Genomic DNA, 11706 nt, shown 5'->3' with positions numbered 1-11706 from the left:
ATGATTGTTATTATGTTTTGATATGCAAAACATTAGAACTGAAAGAGAATGTACTCTCTTTTTACTATATATATATAATTAAACGGGGGAAAAAAATGGATGATATTCTTTTGGACTTTGAAAATATTTTTTTCATCCGTTTCACAAAACTTTTGACTACAAGAACATGGCAACAAAAAGTGGCTTAGGAAGATATAATAGTTCATACTTTGTAATACAACTTACAAACCCGTTGGGTTCGATAACCAATCCTGTTACTTCCAGTTTTATTAATTCTTCCACATCTGGAAACTTGTTAGTGCCGAGCAGCAAAAGATTCAAATTGACTGTCCTTTTAAAAAAAAAAAAATGTTGCACATACAGTACTTGGATAAATTGCCACGTTGGGAACAAATCTAGCACTAAAGCGTATTATTATGAAATAACACAAACACCAGGTTTTTAATTTTATTATCATTTGTCATGTGGTTGGAGATGTTATGTACAGCATAATGAATATACCAAAAATAAATAATTCAGTTGCTAAACAATATCTCGCAGTGATAAATGACGACAGTACCAGGTAGTACGAACAGTTACCGCTAGAGGAAGTCTGTTGCAGGTACATGTACCTTATCTATGCACAGGAACATCAGACACAGGACAATAAATGTGTAAAATACATTTGTTGTTTACGCACAGGATACAGAATGTGTCACTGGAGCTCTGTACAGGGTTATCAGTCATCATGCATATTTTAAAGGACTACAAAAATTACTGTAGTGCACTGAGGTAGCATGCAGGGAACGCAGAGAACAAATAAATCATGACATCAGAATCGTTATTTGGATAAAATCTAAAAATTAAGAATAAAAAAACATTATTATAAACCAAAGCAAATCAATCATATACCTGATATTGTTTGTTTATGCCCAAACAAGAGGCGATCTCTATTATAACTATTTTCACAACAGTTCACCATCATGCATTTTCATGTCTAATAAAGACAGAAGAGATGAAAATGGGGATTCAAACTGGTGAAGTTGGATTCATGAGGAAGAAGGTGTAAGGTATGGAGGACCTAAACAGCGTTGCAAATGCTAATGAATTACAAATAAATTACTCAAAATCAAAATATGGAAGGAAAAAACATGTTTAAAGTGCAGCTACTTTAGATTATTTTTTTGTTGAGAATTTGCTGACTTAAAGAAAACATAAATATTGGCATTCTTACCTTAAATTTTCCACAAGGAATTTAAAAAAAAAAAGAAACCAACATACAGAATCCTTTAAAGTGGGGGGTAAAACTTTGATTGGTAAATTTATTTATAATTTAAAGGTGGTTTTTCATATTCATTGATTGTTTTTTCAAAGCATTTTCATGGCACAAATAGATTTTAATACACCATGTCAACAGCTGTGTAGGTCCTCCACAATATAATGCAGGTGACACTTTAAGGCTTCCATAGCCTCAGCAGACCGTCTTCACTGTACGTGGCAATCAGATTCTCATGTGGGTGGTGAGTGATGCCAATTACGTCTTTCTCGTGAACCTGTGAGTGCAGGGAAGACAGATCAGTACACATTCTCCATCACCCATCAGTTGCTCCCACCCACCCCTTACCCTGTTATTGTTACTCAGCAGCAGTGACATAGCTAAACAATAACAACACTTAAAAAAAAATGCTGCGAAGATCGTGGAAATCATTTACAGTAATATAATGTCACTTTGATGCTACAGATGGGCAATTTTACACATTACTAGGTGATTTCTAGACATCAGTGTGCCAGGCCTGGTTGGAAACTAACAGAGATTTTGTGTATTAAGGTAAGATTGTGTGTTTAGACTGTGATTGATATGGATGTGTAATGGGTTTTTTCCTCTAGTGGATTGCCTAGGAACACCTTTAAAGTTTAGCCAGCATGGTGATTTATTACATCTGGCCAGCATTCACCTTAGACTAGTTGTGAAAATCCATTTCTCTAAATGTGCAGTAAGAAGAGTAAGTAATATGCAACAGAGCTGAATGCTTGTAACACCTCAAGAAAGGCAAAAAATATTTGTTAACAACTTGCAACAAGATGCATTGGCAAAGATATGCAGCTATAATTTACGGTGATAAACTGTTTTAGGAGGTCACAGTAGAAACACTGAAATAACAGTGATAACTGGTTGAGACCAACAGCTGACAGTAGAGCAGGGCGATATGACCAAAAATATTTATCACGATATACATTTGAAAATTTGCGATAACGATATAACTGAGCCACCATCAATGTATTTTCACTTAAACAAGCAGCTGTTTTTTATGTGCATTAAAGTTATATAAAAACGTAACAGTGCAAATGCAAATTCCTTGCTGACAGTTTAACCAAAAGGCATTTCCAGTGGAAATTGGCCGGCATGTCCTCAGCATAACCATGTATAATATCCACAAAACTTAAAAAGAGGTTATACACACACAATACGGTAATATTATGTTGAAGCACAGTACGTATCACCCCGCGAGGCTCCTGCCTACGATAGCCGTAATGCTCCGACAATCCATCAAGCGGTGCGGGTTCGTAGCTTAGCAAAGTGGTACTGAAACATTTGACAGATTTTCGAGCGTCGTGTATGACATAAAATCGTTTCGAGGTCAGTAAACACAACCAGAATTCATACATAAGGCACACGGGATCATAAGGGGCGCTGACGATTTTCAGAAAAATCAAAGGATTGATTTTAAGTGTGCCGTATTTTCCAAAAAACACGGTAATAACGACGGCCCGCTAGCATGCTCTACCAAAAATAGTGCTTTGTTGTGTATCTGACGGCCGAAAACTAAACCAGTTCCACACCACTGAAGTTGCAGCATTTTTACAAACCAATTCTGATTCATCCTTTTCATTCAATGTTCCAATTTCGACCTTCTCATTCTCCGTCGCCGCCATGCTTTTTCCGCCATGTGCGTATGAAAACAAAGGCACTGCGCATGCGCGTTTTACCCATATTCTATGGCGATATTTCATTTTCTTATCGTTGCCCAACAATATACCGGTATTACCGTGAAAGGTATGATATGGCCCAGCCCTAGCTGACAGTATGCAGTAAAGCTTATTTTCTACACAGCATGTTTTGGACAGTAAGTAAATAAAAGTTTCAAGCTGCCAAATCTACTTTTTTGTAACCTAACATGGAAGCTTATTAGAGTGTAGACGAAAACACTAGCAGCCCAAATTTTAATAGATGCAAAACAGTTTTAATAATAAGTGAATATTAGCAGCAGCACTTACAGTCAGCGTTTTCTCCAGCCTTCCTGTTGTATAGCTGAAGCAGTAGAGCACTAAGTCCTCCCCCACACAGTAAATCCACTCCCCGCGGGGTGACAGGGTGCAACACACAAAGTCTGCTCTTTTTCTGTCTGAACTGAAGGTCTTCACAGTCTGAGGAGATGAGAGAGAGAGAGATGTTAAGCTTCCACAAATATATTCAAGTGTGAATCTAAAACACCAATAAAAGGTTGAGATAAACAATACATTGTAAGTAACTTTGAAAATGCATTGTCTTTTCAGTTCAAAGAACCATTTGGGGGTGATTGTTTCTGGGGGAACAAAACAATCACCTTCAACTTTACCTTCAATTCAGATTTGCTCATTCATTTTAAGGAGCTAATATGCAGGTTTTGTTACATTTTGACAAAGACTAGAGAGTTTTTCTTGCATTTCCTGTCATAGACTAGTGGATTTGTCCACTAGCCATGTTATTCACTTTTTGCAAACTACTTTTCTGAAGTCTTCAATTGAGTGTGTAAGCCATCATCTGCTGTTTTATAGTATATTTTACAGCTAAAAGTACCACAAATTACAAAATGAGATGTATTTGAAGCAAACTTAAAACTGCTAACGAAGATCATAAACGGATTAGGAAAGTGTTTACTGAGACCGAATAAGTCACCCCACACTGGCCATTAGAGAAAATGTAGGTTTATGACATCTCCACAGAGGAGCAGCATTTTTGTACTGTAAGTCAAACAACTATTGATAAGTCATCACCTTTAGTCATACAATTTTTTTTTTACAATTTTCTGATGACTAATTGAAAATTAATTAGTAGATGAAACAGTAATAATAACACTGTGTAATGCAGCTGTAATTGCATTAATAATAGCATAGCAAAGTCTCGTTCTTTAGATTTAAATGAGGTTCTATGAGAAGAGTAAGTTGCTCTCACCTGGCCACGCATGCTCATGACGACCACAGCGTTGGAGTGGTTACAAACCACAAAGTGCTCTGGATTCTGGGGGAGAGGGATCACGTTGTTGACGGGGACATCCAGTGTCCTCGACAGACATTTAAAAGTGTGGATGCACTCACAGGATTTTGTATTCCAAATCTGAACAATACAGGAGAAAAATCTCAGATTTTAGAGTAGCTCAGCACTTTCTCAGCTGTCGTGTGTAATGACACCAATCAGAACAGATCTGAATGACTTTCTAGAGTCTTCTGATGTGGCGCCACGCTGTTAATGCAAATTGTACCTTCACAGTGCCATCTGATGAGGCGCTGATGATGTGAAATCCATCTTGAGTGAAGAACACATCGTTTACAAATGATGAATGGCCATTTAACTCCTTTAGCGTCTTGCCTGACTTCAGCTCATGGACTCTGGAGATGACATTGTTGAGGAATTGATTGAGATAAAGGACACTGAAATGAATTAAAAGGGCATTGCTGAGTCATTTTAACAATCCCCTCTTCACCTCAAAGAGGGGATTTTACTCGACAGCGGATGAAATGTGCCACTGAGCTGCTGATGTGCTATTTTTAGCTCCTCTGTGTGGCTGGGTGCAGATTTACTTAAACCGTGACAAAACCCATAATGCCTACTGATTCGCTTCCTGTCCTGCAGGACGATATATCATTTGTAAACAATCCACCCTGCGTGTGGAATTTCAAGCAGAGGAACACGTTGCAGCTTTGTGCCTGAGCACATGGTTCCTCGGCTACACCCACACAGCACATGTGCTTCCAACACTGCGGAGAGGCTCAGCCCACACCCCCAGGAGTCAGAAATAACATTCAGCTCCACAACGGTGATGAGGATTCAGTGCGTGCATGAGGGTGGGAGCGAAAGGAAGACATCTTTGTGCTTTGTAGGCACTGCGTATTTACAGGTGCACAATGTATGTGAACAACTGGCATCTTGCACTTTTAGTTGAGCATGTTTTTTATGGCTTTTGGGTGGAAAAGTATGATTTCCAAACACAGATTTTGCAGCTAAAGTGGAAAAATGCAGAGTCACTGTAGGCACAATTTCCAAAATGTGCTCTAGCAGACAGTTTAGAAAGCATTAAAGGATTTAAACTGCCAAATCTACTTTTCAGTTTTTTGCTAATCAGCTGTGGGATGTAGAAATAGACCGCTGCTTTCCTCCTGCTGAAGCGACGCCCATGTGTGCACCTTCAAAACTTTTGTGAATCATGTCTGAGGGCAGTCAGATCTCTCGCTTGCCTCCCACAGTAGACGAGGCAACTCTTGCCACAAGGCTCTCAATTTAAATGGTTTCCTCTTTGCTTTTGATATGTCTCTAAATGTTTTTTTGTTAATGAGAGCAGATTTTCTTTTTCATTTCATTTTTAAATTAGTACAATTTTAAGCTATTTGTGTGGAGGGCTTTACATCAACCACAAATATATTTTTAAATGTGAATATATTACTTATGTGAATACAGTCAGTGTTAACCCTGCAAATTTAAACTTATAATTTTAACAATGTTACATGTAAGTTATGTTAATAATGTAATAAAATATAAACACACACACACACAAATTCTCTACATTATGTTGTGCAAGAGGAATAGCTGCAGTCTGCAGCGTGTTCACTACACAGAAACCATGACAACATCGAATCCCACCTGATGGTGTGGTCGAAGGAGGCACTGAGGATCTGGTTGCCGTCTTTGGAAAAGCCCAGACAGGCCACGCCTTTGTTGTGAGCATGCTCAAACCTACGCATACACAAGCCGCTCTGGATCTTCCACACCTTCCCCAACAACACACACATTTCAAAAGAAAAATCAAAAGATAGATTACGTCAGCAATATATTCATAAATCGTATGGATACAGTTATTGATCGTTTATTTTATCTGGAAAGTACACACACAAATATGAACCCATCCAACCTTTATTTTGCCATTCTGAGCTCCAGTAGCCAGTAGATCTGTATCCTGACTGAAGCACATGCACAGCACAGCATCATCCATCATCATGAAGCTGTCTTGGGCCTGATATTTTAAATCCTGGTTCATTCATTCAGCAATGAAAACACAAAATTAGGAAAATGTGGTATTACACAGTATGTAGGAGGTGATGTGTTTAAAAATAAATCTTAGTATTTTTAGTTTCCTGATTTGAAATATATTCACCTTGCTAATTTTTCCACTGTTGAAGTTCCAGACCTCAATAAAGCCATCTACTGACCCCGTAATTAAATACTTTCCATCGGGTGAGAAACGGGCACATTCCACGTGTGACCGCCGCCCAAACTGCACACACAGAAAAGCTTATTAATGCTTGCAGCACACGTGCTTTCCTGTTTGATTTGCAGCCTGAGATTCACACTCAGACAAGGAAATAAGGCACTAATTAATATTAGGAGACTCCAGGGAGACGTAAAGTTTTTCAATAGCCTGCTGTTGTGTGGGCTGACTATTCTCACTTAATGACCTTGGGCAGAGAATAAGCATGGATGAGCAACTCAGGCTGCTCCATCTGGATAGAAGTGATGAGAGCACAGCTAGAGACTAGATGAAGTGCCTTCAGGTGCACAAAGTAATTAGTTTGCAGTGTTTTTGTGTGTATGTATTGGGATAATAACCAAGGAAATAACAACCTCTTCTTTAACCTTCAAATGATGGACAATAATTTGATATATTCAATCATACAATCATACAAATGTGTCCTGTTATTCATTTTTCTGCCTACTTCTCCAACCACTTGTTGTGAAGCTGTTTTTTTTATTATAGGTGTTAATTTTATTTGAATTCTCCATTTTTAATCAGTATATTGTAATGTTTTGCAGTGAAAGATCCAATTCAGTTAGTACACGTTGTTTAACAACAGCCAAATAGACAAGTAGGTTTCAGGGATATTTGGACAATGTCTGTAGGCTTGTTGCCCAGATAATATATTGCTGGAGGTGATCTTTGTGTGGATAAACAGCTGCGTGCAGAGGCAGGTGCACTTTCATGCAGTACATCCCCTCTAAACCAACCAAGCATAAAGATCTGGTGAAGCTGTGATGCCAAAATTCCTTTGGAATGGATGATTAGGAGTAATGAGTTTTGGTGTCTTTTAGAATTCTGAAAAAAGTCACATTTCTGGCAAAATCAGTCAGTATTCTGAAAAAAGAATTCAGCTTTTGAGAACAATTTGAAATTATCAGAAGAAAGTCTGTATTTTGATTTTAAAAAAGTCAGAATTTGGGTGCAGAGGGGGTTTCAGAATTCTGAGAAAAAAGTCCAAATTATGATTCCCCCCTCCCCCCAGAATTAAAAAAAAGCCATGACCTCACGTTTTTTTTTTCCAGTGGCCCTAATCAACTTCCATGATTTTTGCCTAGAAAATACTGAAAATTGTCACTAATTATAGTATAACATGTTAGAGTATCTGCACAGAAAGGATGATAAACACAAAAAGAGCCATAAAAAAGTTCTCCTGTATAAAATGTAACAGTGTGATAAATCACCCCAATGGATCATTTAGTTGTTAAAATAAATTTGGTCACTTGAGTGCTCTGCTAGAAAACAAAATCATTTTCCAAGTGCCATTACAGACCTTGATGTGGCGGTACAGCTGGTTTGGAAAGGTCTCTTTCTCCACATATTTCTCTTTGCAGGCAGATGTATCAATGGTCATATCAGGGGAGAGGTGATCTGTATACTGCTGTAGTTTCATAGACTGCAAGACAGTGAAAAAGAGTCAGCAGAAAAAATAAAACAGTGAAAATCTCAATAAAATCAAGAATACTAAGAACTACCAAATTATTTTTTTTATTTTCATGCTGTGTACAATAATGTAATGCAACTTCTGGCAGCAAGAACACAAGTTTCCCACTTTGAAATATTGTCCAAGTCCAGTTTCTTTCTTGTTTTTTCCCTTATTTTTAACATGACTGTTATTAGCCTCCTGGATTAGACAAGTTATAACTTAAAGTGAATGAAGGCTATTCAGAACTTTGCTGTAGCTGGCAGCACTTGTGTAACAGCTCACTAACAAAAATAGCATCTTGCACAGGAGGATGTACAGTACAGTATGTCTCTGAGAATGTAGAAATTCAGTCTTGAGAAACTCACTATGTTGCCACGTCAATCACTCAAATTAAAGAATATAACTGAGCTTGTTAACATGTCAGGGATGAAATTGCTAAAGAAAATGTAAAAGAAAAAAATGTTAAATATAAATACAAATGAGGGTCTTGCTCTTGTTTTATGATTGGTGTACTGTTCTTTTGTTGTTGTTTTTGTAGCTTACCTGCATCCTTTAAACTTTAAATCTCTCAAAAAATGGTTTCAAATTTACATTACTTTTTGACTAAATGTGCAGAATTTGGAGGTATAAAAACGTTAATACATTTTTCAGTATTTCACACAGAAAGAACTCTGTTAAAGGTCCTGATCAAAAGACACAAAAGTGTGTGTGAGATCTATTTCACCTGGAAAGCAAACAGCCCAGTGACTGTTATGTTTTACTGGGATTTAACCAAAACTGTCTGTTTAAAGTGAAATTCTGTGTCCAAGTAAGACACTCAGAAAGTTGGAAGGACTGCAGAAAAGTGTTTGTTGCCCTCAGGAAACCCTAATTAAAGTGGTGCTGTTGTATAAAAAAATACATAAAACTGAGGTATTTGTTTGGTATCTTTGACAAACTATCGCACAGTGTTGTCTCCATCGATTAAGAAGTGTTACTTGCCCTGTAATTAGAGCGGGTTTTTCAGAAGGATATCGATCAGTGCACTTACACCAACTTGTTCCAGGAGTCCTATGAGGCGGGAGGGGGGCACCACACTGACCTCCCTCACCAGAGCCTCAGCTATGGCTCTGCGCCGCTTCTCCTTGCTGCTTCCTTTTGGGTACGCCTGCAGTGGGATTGAAAGGATGTTAGCTATACCTATGAAGCGCTCTCTGACGCAGCTGTCCGAGCACTTTGCTTTCTTACCTCACGAGGGTCAAAGTAGGAACAGGTTAGCAGGTTCTCCAGGTGGCTGTACCTTTCTGGCTGGGTCTGCTTCAGCATGATCATCGGGTCGGTTTGCCTGAGGAGTGAGCGAGCTGCGCCCACCTCCCTCATTTCAATGAGCTCCATAACAACCTGTTGAAGAGAACGTGATCAATTACAAATAACCAAATGAAGCCAAGGAAAGCATTAGCTGAACATCCAAAGACTTACCTGCTCATAAAGGTCAATAAGTATGTTGTCAGGCAACTTGAGAGATTCAATAGCCAGCAGGACAGAGTCCCAGTGACCCTTGTTTATATCTGCAATAAAGCTTTCGATGCTTTCCACTGTGTTGAGGGAGACGGTGGTTTCCTCCTGTAATGTGGTCAGCGTCCGGTAGAGGTTGTTCTCTTTGAGGTACTGCATTATCAGACGGATCACACTACGGAGACAAAGGGGAAATGTTCAACAATATCTGATTTGGGATGGTGCCACACGTGGGCACAGCCTTAAAAGGAAAAGGTCGCAGCACAAAAGGCCTGTCTCATGTGGACTTTTGTTCCACTTTAGAGCCACCTGCTGGGCATAAAGCTGTCCTATCCACAATCAGAATCAGGATATTTGATCAATCCCAGAGGAAACTATGTGGTCACAGTTGCTCCAAGACAGTAAGAACAGTAACTAAGTAAACTAAATTAATTAATACAATATACAACAAAGCTACAAAACAAATATACTAACTACAAATAACTCTAATTATAAATATGCCAGTATATTACAAATTTAAATTTATACAATTGACAGTCAAGGTGCCCCTTTTATCTTCCTCTCTGCTGGACGTTCATTTTTATGGTTTCACGTGCACCAGTGGCACCTGCAGATTAAACGAACCTCACCCACTGATTCTACGAGCCAGTGCTTTCGTACTAAATTAACTCCACTTTAAGCAACACAAAAATGTGACATTCCTGCAGTTGTCTATTCCTGCACTCCCCACAGGAATGACTAACCACCACCACCAACAACAACAACAACAACAAAAAGCACACCCACGCCTTTACCAGGGGGGCGGAGATCGTCTTAGATCAACAGGCACATGTGGAGGAAGGAGCCCCTGACTGCAAAACAGTCCGAACCCCCCTCACACACACACACGCCTCACACACACACACGCACACAGCACGACTACAACCATTTGAGCAGCCTCACGTGTCAAATTAACCATACTGGTCGCATTAAACTGGGTATCAATAACACAGGAGGTTTCACAGCAGACAGGACAGCAAAAACAGCGCAGTTTCGAACACAAACTGTAAAGGCTCCGTTTACGCGGCTTATTTTAAAAGGGGAATATGCAACGATCCCACACACCGACGCAAAGATATGTCACCTAATAAGCGATGGAGCGCATGACAGCAGATAAACCTTATTATTTTCTCTTAAAGTCAAACAGGTGGCAGAGTCCGATCACTTTTTTGTGCACACAAACAAAGGCAAACAGAGAGCGCACTTACTCCGCGGGCTCCATCTCCACAGCCATACTGATGCTGATGTTGTCTCTCTGCTGCTGCAGCACCGGACTGACTGTTGTGACGGCTCAGCTCTCCCCTATAAGCCACGTGAAAGCTGTGTGCTGAGGACCACCCACTCCACGTGCCTCTCCTGTGTCTCCCAGTATTTTATTTTATTATTATTTATTTTTGCGTTAGGGTAGGCACCATTCCCAAACCCTGTGATACCCCCCCCCCCCCCCACTCCCTCCCTAGGAGTTGGGGGGGACTGAAAAAAAAACGGTTTCGGAGCACGTCGCGTGCAGGAGACGCGTCTGCCGCAGCCACAGCAGCAGCAGCGCTACAGACAGAACCTCGTGGCTCAGAGCGTGCTCCTCTGTGGGGGCCAAAACATCACTCTTCATCACTCTGGCCGTCCTCTAACGGAAACCGCCTTTTTGTCCTCAACTCATCGGTATGCGCGCACAGACCTGAGTGCGCATACGAGCATCTTTACAGTACCAGTACCAATGATTAACTTGCCTTCCCTATAATTAGGCGCTACGGTTATAAAGCTTTTCCCTGGCAGTGGGTGTAAATCAACCGCGACATTTTCTTTGTTTAAACGTTTAGTTTTTTACAGCCTGCTTTTCGGCATATAGGCACACATTGCACAGATCTGCGAAACAAACTCGTCGGAAAGCCTCGTTAATCCATAATTGGGTGTTTTTACCCTCATTAATTCAGCGGCGCATTGGGAAAACTAATAACCTCCCAGAGCTCGATTATCAAACAAGCAATCTGTGGCAGCTCACAAGTAAAGAAAAATACCTAATTCTTCTCACATTTACGTAATATTGTAAGTATTTAGGCCTTTATTTCACTCTCTTATTTTGACAGCAGGCCTGAGGTGATTAAAGCAATAAATGAATCCCATAATATGATTGTTGGCTAATATTTAGAGTTAGGTATGAACATGCGGCTACTGCTGACTCCTGTTGTCTGCCCCATGTGGTATTCTTCTTCTTCCTGTTTAATT

The 11706-nt window shown here is 39.7% G+C and overlaps 1 protein-coding gene across 1 annotated transcript; it reads right to left on the bottom strand.

Annotated features, from left to right (window-relative positions):
• Nucleotides 1-433: 433 nt before the first annotated feature.
• On the bottom strand, nucleotides 434-10785 carry LOC147327779 (WD40 repeat-containing protein SMU1-like). The gene is made up of 12 exons (XM_086295678.1): nucleotides 10692-10785; nucleotides 9409-9619; nucleotides 9178-9330; nucleotides 8981-9097; nucleotides 7798-7920; nucleotides 6387-6506; nucleotides 6144-6260; nucleotides 5876-6003; nucleotides 4500-4626; nucleotides 4193-4354; nucleotides 3256-3405; nucleotides 434-1532 (listed from the first exon to the last, which is right to left on the bottom strand). The coding sequence occupies exons 1-12, from the start codon at nucleotides 10715-10717 to the stop codon at nucleotides 1434-1436; spliced, it is 1533 nt and encodes a 510-aa protein (XP_086151804.1). The 5' UTR covers nucleotides 10718-10785; the 3' UTR covers nucleotides 434-1433.
• Between the last annotated feature and the right edge of the window lie 921 nt (nucleotides 10786-11706).

The sequence above is a fragment of the Aulonocara sp. 'chitande type north' Nkhata Bay genome, linkage group LG6, assembly GCF_057382095.1.
Source record: "Aulonocara sp. 'chitande type north' Nkhata Bay isolate Kocher_YH1m ecotype deep benthic linkage group LG6, A_spYH_male_GT1.1, whole genome shotgun sequence".
NCBI lineage: Eukaryota > Metazoa > Chordata > Actinopteri > Cichliformes > Cichlidae > Aulonocara > Aulonocara sp. 'chitande type north' Nkhata Bay.
The sequence above is the reverse complement of the archived record's forward strand: the minus strand, read 5'-3'. Positions and strand labels throughout refer to the sequence as shown.

Bases quoted from the DNA above. Each gene is read 5' to 3' on its own strand.
- LOC147327779 (XM_086295678.1), bottom strand. From the start codon at position 10,717: ATGGCTGTGGAGATGGAGCCCGCGGA. The intron at 9,331-9,408 runs GTAAGTCTTTGG...TCTCTTCAACAG, and splicing joins TTATTGACCTTTATGAGCAG to GTTGTTATGGAGCTCATTGA. The intron at 6,261-6,386 runs GTGAATATATTT...TGAATGAACCAG, and splicing joins ACAGTGGAAAAATTAGCAAG to GATTTAAAATATCAGGCCCA.